This window comes from Squalius cephalus (genome assembly GCF_949319135.1).
Source record: "Squalius cephalus genome assembly, chromosome: 10".
Lineage (NCBI taxonomy): Eukaryota > Metazoa > Chordata > Actinopteri > Cypriniformes > Leuciscidae > Squalius > Squalius cephalus.
Window position 1 is genome coordinate 4,780,316 of NC_137131.1, and position 24,302 is coordinate 4,804,617.

At 34.7% G+C, this 24,302-nt stretch overlaps 1 protein-coding gene across 1 annotated transcript; it reads right to left on the minus strand.

Annotated features, from left to right (window-relative positions):
- Positions 1-5,762: 5,762 nt before the first annotated feature.
- Positions 5,763-21,142, minus strand: rspo4 (R-spondin 4; the record flags this gene model as incomplete). The annotated part of the gene is made up of 5 exons (XM_079884442.1): positions 5,763-7,723; positions 13,474-13,671; positions 15,872-16,009; positions 16,333-16,515; positions 21,037-21,142. 5 exons carry the CDS (start codon positions 21,140-21,142, stop codon positions 7,632-7,634), a joined length of 717 nt encoding a protein of 238 aa, XP_079740568.1. The 3' UTR covers positions 5,763-7,631.
- Between the last annotated feature and the right edge of the window lie 3,160 nt (positions 21,143-24,302).

Below are 24,302 nucleotides of genomic sequence, written 5' to 3' on the forward strand. Positions count from 1 at the left end.
TATCAACCAGTGGGTACTTGATTGTGAATCGCAATTATCTACCGAAAGCCAACAATCAACATGTTACTGCTGCGATTCCATCAGGTCCTCTTAAACAAATTAAGGCCGGGGTGTTTAAACTACTAGTTGAGTGTTGCCATTTGGATTTCTGGCTGTGTTCAAGCTCTGCGTAAATCCTATCTTATCTCTGTTTTTCTTACGAGATTGGAGTACGTTTCTACGAAATCAGAACCACTCGTAAACACGTTCCCTACAAGCTTTGTTTCCTTTGGAGTGACCACTGGAGCTGGCAACATGGACCAGATTTGCAATCTCAAAAACCGAGCCAGCGAGAAATGTGTTTAAGCTTTAAGGAATGACCTTCTAAATATACCAAAAGAGAAAATATAAACAGTTTCAAAGAAAAAGCAATCAATCTTATCTGGAGGAGTGCAGTATCAGCGATTTAAATGTGATGTTGTACACACTATATGTCCTTTAATATATCATTCAGCAAATCATTAATTTTATGTGGAAAAGCTACACTTACATGTGCACTGTTGATCTGAAAACAATGAACGTGTCATAGCAATCAACATCTGAGATAAAAGTTTTCGGGAATGGCAGGATATGCTTAATATCTCTCAACTTCTGTTCAGCTTAAATTGTGCAACTGGAGCGGCATTTCAGTTTGTGTGCTTAGAACATTTTATTCGAGTTTTCCCTGATGCTGATTGTACATGAATATGATAATAAATAGAACATCTAAAATCACCTCAGATGTCTCAAATCACTGTTTATTTTTATTTCCAGAACTGAAAATTGTCTGGCCCCAAAACATCATGTATTCAAACTAAGCTGCAAGAATGGCCAGGACATTTTCATGGATGCCATTTCAGAAATTTTCAGTGATTGATCAGTTTTATACATCATTTTTGTGTGAAATTATCAGCTTTGAAAAAGGTGCTGAAGGATGGAGCACTGCAAACTACACTGGATCTGACAGAAATCCCCTAACCTGCAAGTAATCATTGTTGCTCATTTCGCATTCAAAGGGGTTAGCCAACGTTTGCCGATACAAAAGCAAAAACAGCTTTATTTAACGCAATGGCTCAAAAAGAGGGCGTAAAATGCATGAGAAAACTAAATTATGACTTCTTCTGTCGCAAGGAAGCTCTATAAATAGACTTCAGGGAAAAATAAGATCATTAAAAAGAAAGATGTAACCACCAGTCAATATGTGATTTACAAAGAATGCAATGTTTGTATCATACATTACGGTTTTCATTGTACTATCAACAGTATCATGCAAAACCTATTCATTCAAATGAAACAGAATGTGCTGTTTGCGATGACAATTTAAACATGGTACTGAAGTAAATCCCAGTGCAGCTCACAAAACACCAGGGAGGTATTTGTTTAGTTTTATTTGGTTTAGTTTGGTTTGCCTTTGCTCTATTGTGGCACTGTCTAAATGCATATAAAATTGTCAATCAAATGATTAAACATATCACCCAGTGAACACTGAAAGGTCACTCAAGGTGACAATGTCTTGTCTCAAACTGCTATAGCAATGATATTTAAGAAACACTAAAGTTTGATTTATTTTTAATTGCATTTATGCATTTTTTGCCTTTCACAAAGATTAATAAAAAATAAAGAATTGCACTAAACCTGGCAATATAGGCCTACAGTATGTCAAAAAATGTCTGCTAAATGACTGTTTAGAAACTGAATCTGCATCAGCCTCCTCCTCCTCCTCCTCAGAGAGAGCATGCGAGGTTTAAGGGGGCATGTTTAACTACGGTCAGAGTTTCAGAGGGTCTGGGGTCTGTGCAGTGTTCAAACTTCCCTCATTAATCCTCCTTTGAGTAGGAAACTTCCTGCAGCTAAGAGCACTGCTCCCTAGAGAGATGTAATTTACAGACTGCAGAACAATTGGTTCATGATCACTGTCCTCAGCATTCTCTCTTTCACATATGCACACAAACATAAACACACACCATAACGTCCAGTCCCCAAGACCGCGATTGATGCCTGTTCAGGTCAAAGCTGACAATGTCCCAGAGGGGTTGTTTCGCACTTTGCAGTTTGACAATGGGAAAACATTTTCTAGAATGTGGCCCTAAAAGCAACACAAGGGTAAGCAATGATAATAATTTGTTAATGTCTGTATTCCCATAGTTGAATAGATGTTTTGAATTATAGTCTGTGTATGAGTGTGTTCATGGAGCCTGTGTGCATGCATTTGTGCAATCTTCCAAATGCCAAAGTTATATGTAATCTAAGTTTATACTGTAAATATATTTTAACGATTTACTTTTTCTTCATTTGCCATAAGGACTTCAGAGCTACATAAATCTTAAATTCTCTCTCTCTCTCTATATACTGTATATATACATACATACATACATACATACATATGCACACAGTACTGTTCAAAAGTTTAAAATCTTTAAGATTTTTTTTTGTTTTTGAAATAAGTCTCTTATATGCTCACCAAGGCTGCATTTATTTGATTAAAACACAGTAAAAATAGTAATACTGTGAAATATTATTACAATTTAGCCTAATAGAAATGTTTTCTTTTAAAATATATTTTAAAATGTAATTTATTCCTGTGAGCAAAGCTGAATTTTCAGCATCATTACTCCAGTCTCCAGTCAAGTCAAGTCAACTTTATTTATATAGCGCTTTTTACAATACAGAGAGTTTTCAAAACAGCTTTACAGTGATAACAGGAAAATAATGCAACAAAGTTTGTTTTGGCTGTACAGTAGATTTATAATAAGTGAGCGTCACAAGATCCTTTAGAAATCATTCTAATATGCTGATTTGCTGCTAGAGAAACATTTCTTATTATTATCAGTGTTGAAAAGTTTTTCCTTAATATTTTTGTGGAAACTGTGATAAACTACTGTTCAAAGTTTGAGGTATAAGTACGTTTTTCCGTTTTAAAAGAAACAAATACTTTTATTCAGCGAGGACACAATACATTGATCAAATATGACAGTAAAGACTTTTATAATGCTACAGAAGATTTATATTTCAAATAAATGCTGTTCCTATTTTTCAAAAAGAAAGATTTATAAAGTCCAGTTCTCAGTTTTCTCAGAACTGCGAGTTTATATCTCACAATTCTGACTTTATGACTAGCAATTGCGAGTTTAGCTTGTATCACGCAATTCAGAGGAATAAAAAGGTCAGAATTGCAAGAAAAGTCAGAACTGTGAAAAAAAAAAATTGTGAGGAAACAAATCGCAATTCGCAATTATCTTTGTTTATTTTTTATTCTGTGGTGGAAAAAAGGTTCCATACCATATTCAACACTGAAATAATAATAAATATTTTTTGAGCACAAAATCTAATAAATGCAGCATTAGTGAGCATAAGAGACTTCTTTCAAAAACATAACGCTAAAATATTCCAAACATTTGATTAGTTAGCTACTTTCTAGGAAATTTCAACGGCCTATAATCTATTTCCTTCAATGAATAAGTTAAGTAGGCCTACCTATGGTATTTTAGCGTTACCTACCTTCACTTTAACTGTAGAAAACAATAAATCGCTCAAGAAATGCTCTGTGGGTATAAAGCAGTAATAGGCTTGTTCGACTTGAACCGGCGCTGCACAGACCGATCGGTGAATGACATCAAAGTACCGCGAGAGCGAATAGAAAGTAGACGGCTCCTTATTCTTTTGAATTGCTCTCGCGGTACTTTGATGTCATAAACCGATCGTTCCAAGTCGAACAAGCCTTTTGTTTCGTCCGTGAACGAATCTGTGCTTTTGAACGTATCATTTAAGTAAACGAATCATTCCTTCTCGTATTGTTCATATTGTTCGTTCGCTGAGGTCTCTCCCTTTTTGAACAATATAAAAAATAAAAGACTAAAAAAGATTAAATAACAACAACAACAAAAGATTATTTGTTTACCTACATGTCATGTGACCTTTAACCTACACCAGAGAACCGTGAACATGTGCAATATTAAAATCTGCTGGATAGTAAAATTAATAATAATAAACAACTAAAAAAATGCAGATCATATCTATAGACACATTATCTAGGAAATTTTAAGACATTGAGCATGAGCAACCACCTAATAACCACCCAGAACTCCCTACCAACTACCCAATTTAAACATATGTATTAAATGAGGGTGTTTATTAATAGCAGAGTTTGTTGACAATTAACAGATGGTGGGTGTGTGCATGTGTGTGTAGGGTTAAGGTTACAGGCATCTGAGCAATTTGGAGACAGCTGAATAAACGCAACTTAGAGACCGTATCATAAATTGTTGCAGCATATATTGTTAGAGGCTAGCAATAACATAACCCTATAAGCAATGCTTCTCTTATAGAAAACACCACTGATAACAGTTCAACCAGAGGCGCTTTAATCATATGGACTCATAAATCTTAGCAAAAAGAGGGTGTTTGCATTCTTAAGACGACACGTGTCAGGTTTGATGCTGTTCGCTCAGCATCAAGCTCACAGCACATCATATAATGTGTCACTTCACATTGTATTTGGCATGTTTTCTCCGAAACTCCCACAGAGATGTTTAAGGTTTGTTGTGAACTTTCATTGGGAGCTGGTGACCCTGAGCTGAGCGGATGACCTCTGAACTTAGTGCCTCCAGTATGATGTTCATTTCCAACAGAAGGACTGACTTTAATGTATATGTATTTTTTTCAGGTGAACCCTGCCATCTAGTGCATGAATATGGAACAACGACACTGTGAGAGCAAGGCCTGGTAAATGGTTGTTTCAACTCATTTGTGGAACAATAAAAAATTCCATGTTTTTTAAGCTTTTAACTTGATTTTTAGATTGAATGTGGGTTAATGCTCTGAGCATTGCCCTTTAAAAAAAAAACCAGGACTCTAAAAGCAGATCTATGCTATTCAATCCTAGTTTAATGCTAAAAAAGAATAGATTTTTTTTTTCAAAGTTATACAGTTACCAGGGTTGATTTGGATTATTATAAATCACCAAACAATTTAGAAATTGGCTGAAATATACACACTAATGGTTAATGACAAGTATAAGTGGAGGCCAGGGTTAGTTGTTACTCCAGCGAATATCTCTCTTTTATAAAAGTCAGTTTTTATGTAGTATTTCCTGAAATTGCAGAGGAAATGCATATTGACTTTATATGTTGTCACACTAAATGCACAGAGATGCCACTATAAGAAGCTGCTGTTTATTGACACTAACATGAGAAAAATACTCTTTTTGAAATATAAAACTCTATCTAAAAAAAAAAAAAACAGCTAACAAAAATACAAATTAGTTAAAATACAAAAGTCAAAGTTAACATCTGCAATCCTTTTCACAAAAGGCTTTTATTCTCAAATAACTTGGCAGTCTCATAATATCATGATATCAGTGTCATTTTCATAACTCCTTAACATCTTCCTTTGGGGCTAATAGCTTTAGAGAGCAAAACTGTGATTTTTCCAGAAAATACAATTCAACAGTTGAGAGAGTAGGTGAAAGTGCAAATAAATCATATTAATTTCAGCACATTCCCATCCATCTCAAATCAAAAGCAGCATGTTGTACAACATTTCAGTTTTCACAGGGGGACGACAATCAGTTACGAAAGGGAAAATAAAAATACTCAAGTTTAACGGTACAGTTGAGGCTCCAAGAAAATAATGCAATATTTCATTTCAGACAATATTTTATTTCAGTCTTTAGACAAAGAATGTGGCAAGTTATTATTGGAATTTACATGAAAATAATTAATTTATCACTTTTATTAAATGGGTGGTTGATTATGATTTCACTTTTTTAACTTTAGTTAGTGTATAATATTGCTGTTTGAGCATAAACAACATCTGCAAAGTTAAAATGCTCAAAGTTCAAAGCAAAGGGAGAAATTTGCTTTTAAAGAAATCGCTTTTTAAGGACTAACAAACAGCTGGTAGGAACTACACAACATTCCTCCTGGGTTAGTGACATCACCAACCCTAAAATTTACATAAACCCCGCCCCCTGAACATGATTTATAGATTATCAAGACAGAATGTGCTCATCAATGACTAGAAGATAACTACACATAAATTCATCAACTATAACCATTCAGAAACGTCCTGCTGCATTCTACATGTTGTCACATCTTCTTGAGTCTCTCCATCTTTGTCTGACTCCGATTTGAACATAAAAGGCTAAAAGTTTTTGAAATTTTCAGTGCAGGTCTGTGTGAGGTAAAAGGACACAAGCTCTTGTAGCTCCACCCCCTGTGCCGGGAGCAGCAGCTCATTTACATTTAAAGGGACAGACACAAAACAGTGCGTTTTTGCTCACCCTCAAAAATGGTAAATTTTAACATGCTATATAAAAATATCTGTGGGGTATTTTGAGCTAAAACTTCACATACACTCTCTGGGGACATCAAAGACTTATTTTACATCTTGTGAAAAGGGCGTTATACCACCCCTTAAGAATAAACCTGTCCCACACATTAGGTCACATGACATCTCCAGAGCCAATCACATGGCTCAATTCCAATGTGACATGGCACTTGTATCTTGTTGTATTGTTTTAGTTTAGCAAAATCATCTGCTGAAGTCTATTTCATATATTGATATTCATAAATGAGTCTAACTATGGCAGTTAACTTGCTCTCGAATGTTCACACACCTTTGACCATTCCAATATGGCGGATGGCTTATGTATAGAGGCCCATAGAAACAGCTATCAATGAGGAATATTTACATTTATGCATTTGGCAGATGCTTTTATCCAAAGCAACTTACAGTTCTTGCTTTCCCTAGGAATCGAACCCATGACCTTGGTGTTGCAAGCGCCAATGCTCCACTGTTTGAGCTACAGGGAATCTGTGTATATATGTCTATGGGAATGATGCTGCGTTCACGCCATGTCGTACTTACCACAACTATGAGATGACAACGTGACGTTCTGTTCACGTTATCAGAATGGGAAGTATGACTTTCTTTGGCAGCACTATCAACGCCTAAATCAATCAGCAGCAGTCAGGTGATACAAGTAGGAGCTATTAGAAATTCCCAGCTTACAAGTTGTAATTACGAGCTCTACGAGGACGCTTTTTACAAGTTGAAATCACGTAATTACAACATGCTGTGAATGCACCTTGAATTAATGGAGCACAAGTTCATGATCTTGGCATCTCTTTACACAACTTTACATTGTTCCATGTCTCTCTTTTTTTTTTTTTACTCTAATACAATTATAGTAAAGAAGTGCAAATATAGGGAGAGTATGTGGTTGGAAAACACAGAACAGCCCGAGGCATGTACAGAAATCTGTGGAGATACAGCTCAAACCACATGAAGCTGTTTGTCTGTTATTCATCAGATGGAAATGTACAGTGTCATAGTCCAACATGGATATAGTCTTTGTCAAACCGCTTACGGGTTTAAGCCACCCTCCCCGACTTGTCAATAAAATAAATGCATAAATACAGGTTAGGATCTGCCGTAATAATGTACTATAAACAAATACATCTGCATTAAAAAAGATGTGCAATATCAGATTGTCTGATGATTAAAGTAGCAATATTACAATAAAAACATTTATACAAAAATATATTGTTTATAAAAAACTGTTTACATATATTACTAAGAAAAGGAATAAAAGTGTCTTCCGTTCCAGAATTTTACATTCCCCATGGAGGTTCTGTGACGGGTGAGAGCTTCAAATGTTTCTGTGCCTTTCTTCTTTCTTCTATCCTTTCATTTTTCCTTTTATCTGTCAAGATAAAACCATATCATATAGTGAATCATATTCAAGTTCAATAATGTAGGAACCATATAAGTCAAAATCTGCTAATGGAACAACAGTTTTAAAAAGTGATTATTCACCATTATTTACAACAGGATCTGCATTTTCATGGGTTTAAAAGATTTTTGTTATAAGAGGCAATAAAAACTTGTCTACTTTGTGCATCAAAACCACTACTTTCCTGGTAAAAAAAAAAAATTAACTTGATTTTTTTAAAAAGTCAACAAATTTGCGACAGCTGAATATAACACTTTTGACAAGCCAAACATGTCAGTCTCTGAGTGATGTAATTTTTTCAAGCCACGAAATAAACTTCATTCCATAAAATAAGTATAATGACCGACGCAAAAAGCATCTCAAACATCTCCATTCTCCAACACGTTGCATAATTACCCAAAAAACTAAGATAGTTCACCCCTCATGCAGGTTATCATGTCCATCAAAAACTAGGCTGGCTTTCGGTTTGGAATATTAGAGCTAAAAACATTGATATAAACACACTCATGGGCATCAATCACTTCACTGAATACTTGCCAGCTAAGAAATAAATATAATTATTCCATTACGATCCATCTGTTTTCAAATCCACATCATTTGAATATCACAACATCGATGTCTGTCAAAAAATAACGTGCACAATACACGGTAGTGTTTACAAGAAGCAGAGGTCCAGCGAGTTTCCTGGAAAACACACACAAGACGTTTTTACTATCATCGCTTTCCAAGAAAATGGCAGAATGAGCTGCTTCAACACACTGTCTGTCAGAGATGATAACATACGTGATGCATAATGCACGGGAGTATAAATTTGTTCTCCACTCGCTGAAATTGAATCGGAAGGATCAGGGAACTGAGTGAAATACTTCACACTGCATGCTAAAGGGAATAAATCCCAATCCAACTGAAAAACTTCGCTGGGTTGTTGAACATCGTTCAACGTGTTGGTTTTGACAGATATTTTTATGCACAAACTACACACTCTGATTCTGACATTGACAGATCTGTAATCTATAATTTTAGTAATAGAGTAATCTTGAGACGAGTCCCTATAGTCGTCCAATTTGACTCATATGCTGATCTAATATATATTTTAAACTTGACAGGTGATTTTTATCAAATGGAGTTTGATCATTATCTTCTCATTCATTTAAAAGTTTGATAAAATTGTTCAATTTTCCAATAAAAGACAATACATTTTTTAATGATTTGTTACATTTAATTATTTAATTTTAGCAGATTTTGAGTCATATATGTTCATTACTGATGTAAAGCATTAAGAATTCAGTTTGGCGATGTCAACATGTCCGTCAAGTCCAAAATCTAGCCTGAGTGACATTTTTATTTCATCAGCACTTATAGAAATGACTTTTTTTAAATCATGTTGACATGACATTTCGCTGTCTTCAAAGAAAAAGGACGTTTTTTTTTTTCTTTTAAATCAATTTGGACAGCAAGAACACAAATTGTCAATACATTTTTTAAAATAGCCTCTTCATTTTTTTTTTTTTTTAAGAAATCAATTAAAATATGAAAATTATCCTGCGATGACTGTCCTCATCTTCAACTGTGAAATATGTGAAACTTGTCAAAACGAACAATGTTTTAAATATATTAGCATTATAGGGCACTATTTTTAAATTTACACAAGAATGTCTCAAAATACAAATTTGTCACCAATTATTGAGTCCTGTGGAGTGACTCACAAAATCCATTTTTAATTGGGCAATCCCTAGAGAGATTTTCCGAATTAATAAGCAAAATGAACTTCTGTTTACTGATTTGTGTGGATGTAGCATATGGGAATCTAAAGGTTAGAAACAATGTGACAAATACCTGAATACCTTGAGTTTATTAAAAAGCAGAAATGATGACCAGTTACAGCATCTAAACACACTTTCCCATATACAAATATATACAAGTCAGCCTACAAGCATGCACACATTTTTTTTAATTTTTGCAATAACATTAAAAAAAAAAAAAAAAAAAAGACAGTATTCACATAAATGTCTTATCATCATAATATTATTATTATATTCTTTATACAAATTCTATATTTATATTGACTTTTGTTGCCTTAGTTTTAATTCTACATCATAAAAGCAAGGATTCATTTTTGTATAACTTTTGTGTTAGTGGTCAGTTTCTGTCTGACAGCTCATAACCTGAGAATGGTGCGTCAAGTTTCTAACAGTGCTTCAAATGTTCACGTCTGGTTTGACTAAGATTCAAAATCAACAACAGAGGAGCTTCAGGGTGGTATGTACTGTCATTCTCAGAGAAGAGCTGAAAAATTACACTGGAGCCAAAGCGGAACAAATAGTCTGCAGAGGTGGGGGCTTACGAGTATTTATTCAACATTTTTGTTTGCTAAACCAAATTATAATCCATGTTTGTCTTTTTAAAGGGGACATAATAAAGGCATCATAAAACTGGAGTAAACAGTTATTATGGCCTAAGGAATGGGGTCTGTGGTCTGGAAAACACCACGGCCTGGCAAGAACATCACATTCTCCATCATTTTTCTTGTTTTCTCCTCTTGGTTCTCTTTTAGTCTTTTATATGTTGTTATTCAATATTGGCCAACTTTGCCCTGCTTTTTACTTATGATTAAAGCTTCCTATCTTTTTCATTTTCTCCACTTATGCGCAGACAAAGCACTAAAAGCCGATATTTACGGCCCTGCATCATCTGGTTTAGGCCCACAGTGGCACCACCCCACCCTTTAATCCCAAAACCAACATAAATCTCCAGGTTAAGATCAGAGGTTTGTGCTTTATGATTTCGGCAGGTAATTTTGGGTCACCTGTTGGGTCCTGAAAGAAAACACTGGCGAATCTTCTGCTGTGATCCGTTCTGAGATGTGCAGCCTGCCTTTCATTAGCTCTCAGAGTTACACAAGAAAAGGGAACTTGAGAAGAAAGGAAATGATCTTCTGTTAATCTAGAGGACACACTAGGACTAAATTAATTCATCGGGTTCTCATTGGTCACACCATGAGTAAGTCTTTGACGTGATAACTTCAGAGATAAACCACAATGGCACTGATGGAGAACATCTGGGGTGGATAATAACAGTAAAATACTTGTTACTGTATTTGAGTAGACTTTCTGTTGAATTCTGCTTTACTATCTCTTATATTATATTATATTATATTATATTATATTATATTATATTATATTATATTATATTATATTATATTATATTATATTATATTATTCAAAAGTCTTTAGGTTTTTTAAATGTTTTTGAAAGAAGTCTCTCATGCTCACCAAATCTGCATTTATTTAATCAAACTAGTCATAACACTCATATAGTGAAATACTTTTACAATTTCAAACAACTGTTTTCTATGTGAATATATAGTTAAGTGTAATTTTTTCCTGTGATCTAATATATTGATGTGATGCTCAAGAAACATTTCTGATTATTATCAATGTTGAAAACAGTTGTGCTGCTTAACATGTTTTTTTTTTTTATCAGGATTTGTTGATGAATAGAACATTCAAAAAGAACAGCATTTATTTGAAATTAAAATCTTTTAAAACATTGTAAATGCCTTCAATGTAAATTTTTATCAATTTAACACATCCATGTTGGATGGCAGTATTAATTTCTTTTCTTTTTTAAAGTACTGACCCCAAACATTTGAACGGCAGTGTATGCAAATATTATTTAACATTATAATATAATTTACAATAATATAAAATGTAATTAATATAATATAAATTAATATAAAAAGTATAATTTTGCATATATCATTTTTTTAAAATATTATTAAAATGTTATTTTGCATTACACTACTGTATATAATATTAATAATATGTTATTTTTCATTATTAATCCAATTCAAATATTTTCCTCTGCCCAGTGAGTCAAGGACATCATGATTTTTTTCCCTTCAAACTAGAAATTTAGTATCAAGTTGAGCGCATTGCATTGTAGGACGCAGCATTATTCTCCGCAAAATAGTATGTAGTATGCCATTCCACATTGTCAAATGAAAACAACAGCCAATGAAATTATGATGACAGAAATAGAATGAAATGTCATGAAGTCTTTCCATCACACATGCCTGCCATTAAGGGCGGCTGAAGGTGACAGAGAGAAAATATCACATCTCGTTTTCCAAATGCCACCAGACATCCAGTGATAATGATGATTGCTGCAAACAAATCATTTCCAGTAGAGCATCAAATGGAAATGAAGTGACATAAATAACCATTTAGTCACTAAGAGGCGTCACTCAGATGCATGAGATCCAAACAAGAAACGCTTCCATTCCAGTACTGCTTTTATCAACTTTATTTATCACAAGGCCTGTAAAGGTCCTCTTAAACTCACAGTTCCGATGCACAAAAACATATTAAATCCCATAAGCTTGCTTCCACCTGCTCATGAAATCATCAAAATCGCAAAAAAAATAGGGGGCCAGCCATTTGTAGTGGTGTCCAAATTGAAACGATACTGGACGTTATCAAGTGCACTTATTCAATCCCATAATGCACCACAATAAAGAGTGTACAACCCATAAACATATATATCTATGGTACAACCGGCGTATGCTCAATGGCTAGAGAATACCCATAATGCACTGTGAGACACGCGTGCCGAATGAATTGCCACGTCTCGACAGAAGATGGCGCTCTCAGCTGAATCATCCATCCATCCATTTTCCAAACCGCTGGTCCAATGTGGGTACAGCGTAATATTATTCAAGTATAAATTCCTTATTGATTGATTATTAAATAGTTCAATAAGGTTTATACATCAGTTTCTATGACAGAATTCAAGATAAATATTTTCATTACAACTGAAGCTGCTAGTTTGCTAAGTTTCAAATGATTATTAAATAGCAAGCACAAATGCACATAAGTGGCATGCCTTCCGGAGCAAATTCACTCCCTCATTTTCAATCACTCCTTCAAGTGAATTATATTAGTAGACTAATGTAGGGAATAGTGAATAGGGTATAGGAGGCAATTTTGAACACAACCCTGGTCAAAAATGGTTGTGCTTCCCTCCATTATGCCTGACTTCTCTCACTTTCTGGCTACCTACATACTAATTAGACTCACACGCCAATTCTCTGTGTCTGGGTCCATGGACCTTTATTTTGATATTCTTTTGTCTTACTTTGCCTGTGCTTAGTTCCTGTTTCCCTTGGTTGCCGCTGTCATTCATTGTTTCATTGTCTAATTGAGTCTCACCTGTCTCCCACTGCCACTATGTATTAGCTTCTGGTCTTTGTCTTGTGTTAACATTGCTACCTGGATGTTATCTTTGTTTGTTTACTAGATTATCCCTGTTTGTTTCTTGGTTTCTATTAAAATACTACTTAACTGCTCTTCAAGCCTCACCACTCTAGATCAACCAGCCAGCAGGTGTGACACCCAGAGTAAAAAAATGTAATTACGACAGACATTCAAATACAACATAATGGCTCTGACAGGAAACAAAACACAGTTTCCCAAATTTGGTCAAGGAAAAGGGACCATTTCAACTCTTTTAAGTTACAATGTTTGGATCTTGTGTTTAGTGTAATGTGTAAATCATTGGGCAGCAAGCCGCTACAAGAAAGACGATATAGAGAAGCTCGATGTGGAAACAAGAGAGGATTTAAAGACGATCACTGTGCTTTATAATGTCACATTGGGTTTATATAAGCTATTGAAAGAAATTCTGCAACTGCCATGAACAATACTAAAAATATTATTTACCTTTTGGACACCTTTTCTTCATCCGGCACTTTCTGCTCTCAGTCTGAGGTGGACATAGCGCTTCTGTCTCTTCAGGCGTTTTGCTGGACTGCTCATGGGTCCTGATCTGCTGCCCCCATCTGACGCCACAGCTCAGGCCATTGTGCTGACACGGGCTCCATTCACCCCAGACGCCAAAGACACGGAAAACACACCCCTCTGGAGTCCAAAGAGATTAAGAATACTGAATCATAAAAGCAAACTGCATTACCAATCTTTACTTACTCTGCAAAATATGAGCTATTCCTGATCTGATGAGGTCTGCAACATTGACATTGTTATTGAACTGAAGTGGTTACTTATAATTTGCACTAGTCTTTCATTATTTTCGCCTTGTCGGTTAGCGTTTAATCTAAGTGAGTTCCTGTGTTTGTTGGATTAAAATAAAGACTGGGCTATTGTATCTTCATCTTCGCGAGAGCTTACCACAACAATACCGTTATTCTGTCATTCATTACTCACCCTCATGTCGTTCCAAACCCGTAAGACTTTCATTCATCTTCGGAACACAAATGAAGATCTTTTTGATGAAATCTGATGAAAGCTTTCTGTCCCTCCATTGACAGATATCCAACTACCACTTTAACGCTTCAAAAAGTTCATGAAGAGATCGTAAAACTAATCCATATGAATTGAGCAATTTAGTCAACATTTTCTGAAGAGACATGATTGCTTTATATGATGCAAAGATTTAATTTAGACTATTATTCACATAAACATTCATCAACTCAAGCATCAGTTATGATAAACGGAAGCTCAAGCATGTTTGCTTGATGTCCGAGAACCAATGAGATTCATTCTCGTGTTACGCATCACGTTTGAGCTTCAGCAAGAACCAATAAGGGTTGTTCTTGTACGTCAATCAGGTTCGGTTGAGCTTCTGTTTATGTTTGCTGATCAATGTTTATATGTGAATAAAAGTCGAAATGAAATCTGTTCATCATACAAAGCGATCGGGTCTCATCAGAAAATTTGGGCTAAACTGCTCCATTCATATGGATTAGTTTTATGATCTCTTTATGAACTTTTTGAGTGGTAGTTGCGTAGCTGTCAATGGAGGGACAGAAACTCTCAGATTTCATCAAAAAGATCTTCATTGTGTTCCGAATATAGTCTTATATAATCTTACGGGTTTGGAACGGCATGCGGGCGAGTAATCAGTGATACAATTTTTATTTTTGGGTGAACTAACCCTTTAAGCTTGCTTCATAATTTGATGAACTTTGCACTATTATTGAACTAAACTAAAAGGTGCTGTATGTAAAATAATGTTTTACTGTACTTAAGCACAAAAATACCATAATATGTTTGCAGAGATTTAGGAAACATGCTAATTCACATACTTGTGCTACACAATGCTACAGCCAGTTATTCTACTTTGAAATGTGGTTCCGTTTTGGAAAGTTTTTGATTGGATCTGTGTGGTCCTGCCCACTGCCGATTTACCCAATAGTATTTCGACACCACGGGTTGCCATTTGGCGGAAAACACTGAGTATTGTAGCTACGGAAGCCAGCAAACAAACTAGGTCAGAGATCGCAGATTCTACCCGACCTAAAATGCCTCGGCATCCTCCTAAAAAGCACTATGATCAGAGGCATATTAAAACGCGGATAAATCAACACATCAACTTACAATGTAAAGCTTGTCGTCTTCCATTGTCAATTGCACTTGTTCCTGTTGCGTGTCCTCAATCTGGCAACCAGCGTGAGTGTCAAGTCGGAGGAGTGGGCGGGAGAAACAACTCTCTCCGATATTTTGAGTTTGGACTGCAGTACCCATTTCAACCACTAGCTGTCAATATTACATACTGCACCTTAAAACAACACTGAACTGACTTGAGCAGAATAATGACACTATCTTCGGTAGAGCTGCTTCATAGATGAACTGAGTTTGCTTCAAAATTAATGAACTTTGCAGCACAGACATGGTTATTGAACTGAATTGAATCAACACTGAATTGAACTGAATAATGACACTATTGTCTTTTTTCAGCTGAAATTATTTGTTTCATAAATTAATACTGTTATTTTCATGTTTATTACTGTAAAGCTGCTTTGAAACAATCTGTATTTTATAAAGTGCTATATAATGAAATGCGACTTGACTTGATCTTTTTTTATCAAAGCTACTGTGTCAGTAAGCTATGTTTTGCACAACATCAAATTAATGGCATGTGAATACACTAGTAAATGCAGCCAGAAAGCCCAAATCTGCTGCTTTTTATTGCCACACAGAGAAAACATCTTGATGTAATTGTTCCACGTAAAACTTGACTGATAGGTTTTTTTCAGTATGGTAATGAGAGTTTAATGGCATCGACCCATAAAGAAGGTCTGTAAATGAGTAAAGCTCTTACCCACACAGTCTGTGGACTGAGGAAATGTGCCCTCTGGACAGCTTTTGAAGCATTTGCCTTTAAAGAGCAGAAATCCTCCCTTGCACTTGGTGCAAAAGTCCTTGTTGAAGCACCTCTCACACTCTGGAGCTTTGCATTCTGGGAGATATATGAGGATTACAGTCATGGTATTGTTACAGGCTTTCTCCAGATATTAAATTCAGAGATTAAGTTAAGAGATGAATGGCACCAAAAAAGAAACAGGTTTTTGGAAGGAAGGAAGGAAGGAAAAAAAACAAAAAAAAAACATAACTATATGATTGAATATTTAAAAAACATCATTATTATTATTATTTTCAGCACCATGACACATTTCACTTTTTTTTTTTTAAATATTAGAATTTTAAATAAATATAAATAAATAATAAAGAAATGAAAACTTTTGGACTTTTAGATATTACTGTACACTGATTTGGCCTCACTCATGCAGCGGTTGAGATCTGTGGCACGGAGGCCGAAGTGTCCAGCGGGGCAGGAGTGAAGACAGGAGCCGTGGTGACTCATGCCATCTCGGTTCAGGAACAGGAAGAGCCGCTCAGAGCAGCGCAGGCAGCCATTTTCCTTCGAACACTCCAGACAGCTCCTGCACTCCTGTCGCCAGCTCTCTGAAAAACAGTTCAAAATATTTATTAGTAAACAGGCAATGTAACATCGCAAGGGGACGTGTCTCGGACTGTGCATAGGGATTTATGTGCAATCATATTCTCTGACACATTTCACCTTCTGCGCTGACATTTGGGGCTTTGAGGTGACGTTCTAAACTAAAGGCCATAAACACGCATGTCATCTCTTTGGCTGCTTGCTAAACTCAAAAAAAGTATTTTGCAGCTTGCATTTTGTCAGAGCAGTACAGATTTGTGACTATGTATGGTTTGTGTATATATATATATAGGCCTACACACACACACACATTGAAAATAACTTTGAAATAACAAAATATATTACAAAATGTACTATTCAAGAATATCTATTTATTATGTTTGTGTGTGTATTATATATATATATATATATACACACACATCAATTGTCATTGAAATCCTAGTCATTTCAAAGTCATTTTCAATTTATTTATTGGAACAAAATGTATTGGATAAAATAAATAGATTTATTTAAAAAACACGCAAGTAAACATAAGTAACTAATTTTTTTTAAATGCATTTATGTAAACACATTTTACCAATATATGGCCACTTTTTAGATTGTTCTATCATTAAAACCATGGTTAAACCCATTAAGGATGAGCAACAACAATTAGCCTATAGTGGTCAAAGGTCGTGGCCAGTAAACAAAGTTACTGGTTCAATCCCTTTAAAGAAGGTGATATATGCCTTCACCATTGTACCCTAGAGCAAAGCACTTAACCCTGCACTGCTCCAAGAGTTTGTCACTGTAGTAATTCAACTGTTTAAAAGCATCTGCTATAACCATTTACTCTCTCTCTCTCAGTCTCTCTTTTTCTTTTCGCAAAATGTGTTCTTAATGTACAGAGTGCATGCATGTTCACATCCGACTAATGCCAAAGCCAGAGACTGGAGATTGAAGGCTCTTGTCTGTGTGTTGTGTCACACTGAGCCACTAGAGAGGGTTCACAGGGGGAGATGTGAGGAAAGTGGCAGATGGTTCTTATCTTCATGTCCTTCATTAGGGAAATAAAGAGAGACACCACTGTCTAAAAAGATGTTGGTGAGCCAAGCCGAGATGCATCTGCTGCATTCTCTTCATTATATCCTTCTATATTTTGTACATGGATGTCAATCAAATGAAATTGAGAAAATATGGGAGAAAATACAAGTAAGAAATGAAGGCCAGATACTTCTACAATGGTTATGGAGAAGTGAATGTGCTCTTTAATGGTTGAGCCTGAAAGGTTTATGTGCAATCAATGCATAATGTAGAGGCTCATCTAAAGCTTTGTGACTATTCTGGAAAATCAGTGGTAAATCAGCTGATAGATATTACTGCTGTACATCAACGTTTATTACCAAATGGTCTATATTTCAGTCATGTTCTGCTGAAAATAAGCACATAAATATGAAGCAACATCATGGATAAGACATCAGCAGAAAAAATATATGTGCTATATAGAATACTATATAAAACAACACCAGGCTAAATTAAATATAGTCAGATAGAAATGTTCTTTTTGTTTAAAGACCAAGTTTCAGACTTTCATTGTAACACTGTTCATGCTGGGAAATTCATGGATGTTTAATTCTAACACTTGGAAAAGTGGATTATTTACAGTACAGTCACATCAAAAAGCCACAATATCAGCTCTATAGGAAAAATATTTAACAAAGATATCATATGATGTAAAATGTAACTCCACTATCATACAAACCTATATACAGTCCTATACAATTGAACCATTGGGTGCCTAAATGAACCTTTGGAAACAAAGTTTTCATGCAGGACAAACCAAAGCCTCACTAACATACACACACACAAAAAAAGTTTTGTTTTTTTAGCAATGTTGCAGATTTATGTATAATGACTAGCATGCTTTATCAAAAGTATTTTCATATGGTGAAGTTTGCGCAATCACTCACTATTGCCATATCTACCAGAGGCTCTAAACATCTTTTCTTTTTGCACACAATAGGGTTGCACTCTTAATATTAAAGTAACACTATGGAACTGTTCCTCTGCGGTCCCCCTACAGGTTGGAAGTGGAATTGTCCATTACCGCTGTCGTAAATCATTTAGCCTACCACAGCCGACTGTCGCACGCACGCCCACTGTTTATCCAGCACCGGCTTTGGAATGAACGATGCCCACAGACGAGGTAGAGTATGATGCATTATTTTATGAAAGTATGATGTATTGCGACATCAGAAACTAAGAAAAACTAAATAATGACTATTGTAACGCTTGACGTAAAGCAAGTCAAATTTGTAGTTTTCTTATGTCTCATTAGAACTACAGAAACGTGACCCAATCTGGCAATCTTACATAGTGTGGCCTTTCACCCTGTTACGACTTGATGAACCACTGAAACGATTTTGGAAACATTATTTTAAGGTAAAAAATGTTACATAGTGTTGCTTTAAATAAAACCTATTTTGAATTGTTATACTGTATACTTAGGGATCATTAAAATCAGATACTAGCGATTGTTTAAATAAAGATTCTGATTAGCTGGAAAATCTATATTTTTACCCAGCACAATAAGAGACATTTCGTAGAAACAAGGGTGTCTTTTAAGGGAAGTAAGCAACCACCTGAACTCATTAACAACATAATAGCAACCACCCAGAACTTTTTTACAGGCATGCACGGTCATTTTCTTCAGCAAAAAGTACTTATGGCAAGCAGGGCGGGGCTGAGAGCCGTGGGAATGGAGCCAGTGCTAATGAGTGTCACCTGCCCAACACCGGCCTTGAGTCCCACAGAGGAGCTCCGGAAGGATAAAAGAAGGAGTGACGACAGTGAAGGACGAGAGAGGGCCAGACCTGGACTTTATGTTTTTTTTGTTTTAGTTTATGCAGCAGTCGTCCATGATGGGCTGCCGCTTTACTTTCATTTTGTTGTTTATGTTTCTTTTATGGTTAAAGTATGTTTAATGTTCGCCGGTTCCAGCCACCTTTTTCCTCTCATCAACAAACCTTCTTACAGTACTAGCTATTTTAAGCACTTGTCATGGTAGCATGGATAGCTGCTGTAAGAACACTGTTTCCATGTTACTATAGACAACAAATCGCAGTAATGTATGAGAGAAATCTTCTATATATAGCAGCACTGGACGGATGCTATAAGACACTCATCTATATCACATATAGACTCCATTCAGCTGTTAGACCTGTGCCTCCCAATTGGACACATCCCATATAAATGAAGGATTTAAAACTACTCACAAAGCGTAATTTTAAATTTTATCTCAGTGAGTTCTAAAGCTAATCTATAATGCTTAGTAGATTATTCAGTTATTTCTTTCAACAGGATGTCAAAACACAACAACAAGAATACAATACAGACATCCAGTATTTCATACAGTATTAAAAGGCCCAGGGAATCACTGCAACACAGTAATTTAGCAATTCCTCACATTAATATAAAATTCAACATATAATCATTCACCCATGAAATCACATTATCAGCTATTTAAACGTCTTTGAATCTGGCTCATCTAATCGGATTTGGGAGATGGAACTATACTTTTCATTAAAAAAAATTAACATTTGTCTAAATAAAAATGCAATATTTGTGTATTGGTGCATACATTGAAATTACTGTTACAAAAAAGTACCATGGCACATGAATTGCACTACCATTGTGCATATAAAAGTACTCCAACACTGAAAAAAAAGAGTTAAATTTACTTAATTTTTCTTTTGAAAGATTTTGCATGCATATTTAAGTAAATTTCACATATTGCATTAAGTTAAATCTACTTAACTAAGTAAAGTACAATTAACAAAGAAAATAAGTAACTTTAACTTGTCCAGTTAAAGTTTGAGTAACTTCTACTTAGTAGAAGTTTACAAGTTTATGTTTCAAGTACATTTATATAACACTGGTTTAAGCCATGCTTTGAATATGTATGCTTTACTTAGAACATCCAAGTAAATAAAACAGTAAACAACATATCTACATAACAGAAGTAATGTGGTACCCATCAGAACACAGAGATTACAATTACAATTACACAATAACGGTAACATTCATTAGATCATTTTTAAGTATGAATGTGTCATTTTGAGTAGAAAATGAACTCCAGATGTCACAAAACAGCAAGTTACTAAACCTAACAAAAGCAATGATAAAACAGTGCAAATATAGCTGGAAAACAGTGAAAAGTGCAACCTTGTTAATTATTAATGCCCCAGTGCATGATGGGAACACCAGTATCAGAAAGTTGAGTTGGATTTACTTAATTTTTTAACGTTGAAATTTACGCTTTAATTTCTACAAGATTAAATTGAGTGCTAATATAGAATTTACTTTGTTTTTTAAAATTCTTGCCTGAACTAACTTTTTCAGATAGAATTTATTTTTATTTTTTTCTGTAGCATTTACTTCACAACATAATCATTTTTATCAGTGAAGGTACTTCCAAGAATGCTATTTTGCATTATTTTATAAGCAGATATGAAATAGAAATGATCAATTGATAAAAGTTGTCTTACCACTTCTGTTTCCCGCAGTTACCGGCAGTATAAGCGTCTGACAAAACAGCGAGACGAGGGCCAAATGTTGCCAATGCATCTCGACAAGGAACAGGTTCCGTAACATCTGCTGAAAGACTGCCTCTGAAAGAGAGCCGGCCTCATGGAAACTCATCGCTAACAGCATGATGCTCACCCTGCCCACATCACCTGATCTCCACAAACATCTGTCCAATTTACTTTTCAGCTGTTGAGTAATTGTGCTCGTTTCAGGATGTTGTTTCGCGTGTATTCCACCTTTAATTTCGCATCCCTGAGGCAAGACTCAACTTTTGACCTTTCCGTCAAACCAAAATCCTTACCCTAACTATTTCATCCCTCTATATTTAGACAGTTTAGAGGTTTTAGGTTTATATTTCCAAACACATTGGGAGGCATACTGCAGTTTGCTGTGGTTGTGGCGGCCTGGATCATGCAGATATCCTTCCTGTTCTCTATCATTAAAAATCTGTGGGGGGAAAAAGTGAGCTTATATAAATTAAATGCGTTTTGTGGCTGCCATCTAGTTTTTCATGAACCTGTCTTAACTTACAGCAAATGTACCACAAAAAAACAAATGCAGGAATTAGACTGAAAATGACCAGATAAACAGTCAGTGAAAACTTACCAAGAACAACGGCGATATTGCATGATGCGCACGCATTCTGAGGAAACAGAACAAGATACAAGTTGCATGGACACGGAATTGCAAAGTGATGAGACGGCTAAATGGAAAACCTGAAGAAGCCACAGTACTCACAATAAGAGAACTTAAAGAATTGAACCAGTACGGATAAGTGAGGACTACTGTAGGCTATGTGGAGGAATATCCATGATAAACGACAACTGTGGATTGTGTTATAAGTGAGGACTGTGTGGAGGAATATCATATGGACTCATATCACCAAAATAAATGATGGACATTGAAAAGGATTTTTTGTTCCCATTCAGAGATATTGACGACGAGGGGTTATAGGACTGTGTCTGACCGCTTACAAACTCAATACTGTAAGTACGAAAACTTGAATTTTAAAACTTTGAATCACACAGATTATAGAATGTATGATATTGAAAATGCTATTGACCCGGATTTTTCCCCCCAATAATGTAAATAATAATTGTTGTGAGTAGGCCTATTATACGGAAGAACAATTTAATAGAAATGTGAATATGGAAGGGGCATTATCAATAATAGGCCTACGTCTTAATAGTATAGAAACTTCATACAAATTAAGGATTACTTGTGCCAGTTTAACAAATTGAATGTGATTGCTGTGTCAGAGACTTGGCTTGATAATGAGAAAGTACAAGATGTAGAATTGGAAGGATACAAATTGTTTACGATTAAAAGAGTTAGTGAAAAAGAAGGTGGTGTTGCTTTGTATGTTGATAGCGTTAAGATGCGATTTGATTAAAAATAGCCTATGTCAATGACTATAAAAAATATCTTGGAATGTTTAACCATAGAAATTTACATCGAAAAATCTAAAAAATATATAATTATTAGTTGTGTGTATAGAACACCAGGAACATGCATCGATACATTTATAAATAAGATAGTTGGTATATGCTTGACAAATGGAATGAGAACAAGGTACAAATCGTATGTGGAGATTTTAACATTGATTTGTTGAATCCAAACGGACTTAAGAGGACAACATGTTTAAAATATTAAAAATGGTATTGTTTGCTGATGACACAAATTTATACTGTTCGGGGAAAATTTGAGTAAAACAAAGTTCATATTTAGCAATCGACAAAGTAATAAAGCTAAAATTAGGATTAGTAATGAGGAAATAGAAAGAGTATATGAATATAAATTTTTGGGTGTTATAATAGATCATACATTATGCTGGAAATCACAAATAAATAATGTAAAAATAAAAATGTCTAAATCCATTGCAATATTAAATAGAATAAAATATATTTTGAAAGAAAAATCATTATATATATATATATATATATATATATATTGTATTGCTCGCTCATAGTTCCATATATTATTTATTGTGAGGAGTCAAACATATTAAACTAATACAAATTCAATATATGTTACAAAAGAAAGCAATAAGGATTGTAAAATTGGCTGACTATTATGAACCAACAAATAAATTATTTATTAATTTACAAGCTTTAAATTTTTTTGATTTAGTTTAGCTTTATACTGCACTGATCATGTATAAAGTATATAATTTACTTCCAAATTGTGTTCAGAGGCTGTTCGAAATAAGAGAACGTCAGTATAAACTAAGAGGAATGTATATGTTTAAAAATGTAAGAGAAAAAATGAATTAAAATGTGTTAAAGGGGTAAACATATAATTGTGATAATGAATTAAAATTGTGTACTTCACTCTGTAAATTCAAGATTTGAAAAAAAACAAAAAAAAAAAAAACAAGGTGATAATTAATTCTATAACTCAATATGAACAATTTGTGTATGTCATATGTAAACTATTGAACTAATATCTGATATGTGTACCTTTGTAATCATGAAATTGTCTTATGTAACTGTTTGTTTATTTTGAATGGATCAAATCCAGAGAGGAAAGTGACGCTCAAGTGACCGAAATACATTTTGGTTGTTGTTGTTGTTTAAAAAAACAAACAAACAAAATAACAGCTTTTGAGGGTAATTAGGCTACTCTTGCTTCCAAATTGGCAAGAGGGCTGTTTACAACACACTTTAAAATTCCATTAGTATGCAGTTAGATCTTTATTTAGGCTTTCCCCCTACTGCTGCATCCATTCCCATGCATTGCCTTTTTAAATCAAAACGACTGACTGATATTCATTTAATGTCACCATGTTCTCAATAATACAAGAATTAAATACTCAATATACTTTAAGGTAATTTGAAGAATACCATGGTTTTCATCAAAAAAAAAGTTTCATAAAATGTACATTTTTTAGATGATGGTATGATATCACTTACAAAAAATACCAAAAGTTATCATGTTTTTTTTTTTAACATGGTATCATGGTATTACTATGGTAAAGGAATACCATAGTATTTTGAAATATACCATGGGACAAAAATGTATGTACTGTAGTATTTTATATTTTACTCCAAGGTACAACAAATAATACCATGTTACTATTATGGCATTCATCCAAAAAACATGGTATTACCTTGGTACTGTTTTTTTTTTTTTTTTTTTTTTTTAGCACTTACAAAATAAGTACTAATGGTGTTTTGTACTACAGTACATTGAAATACACCATGGTCCTAAAATTATTGTACTATGG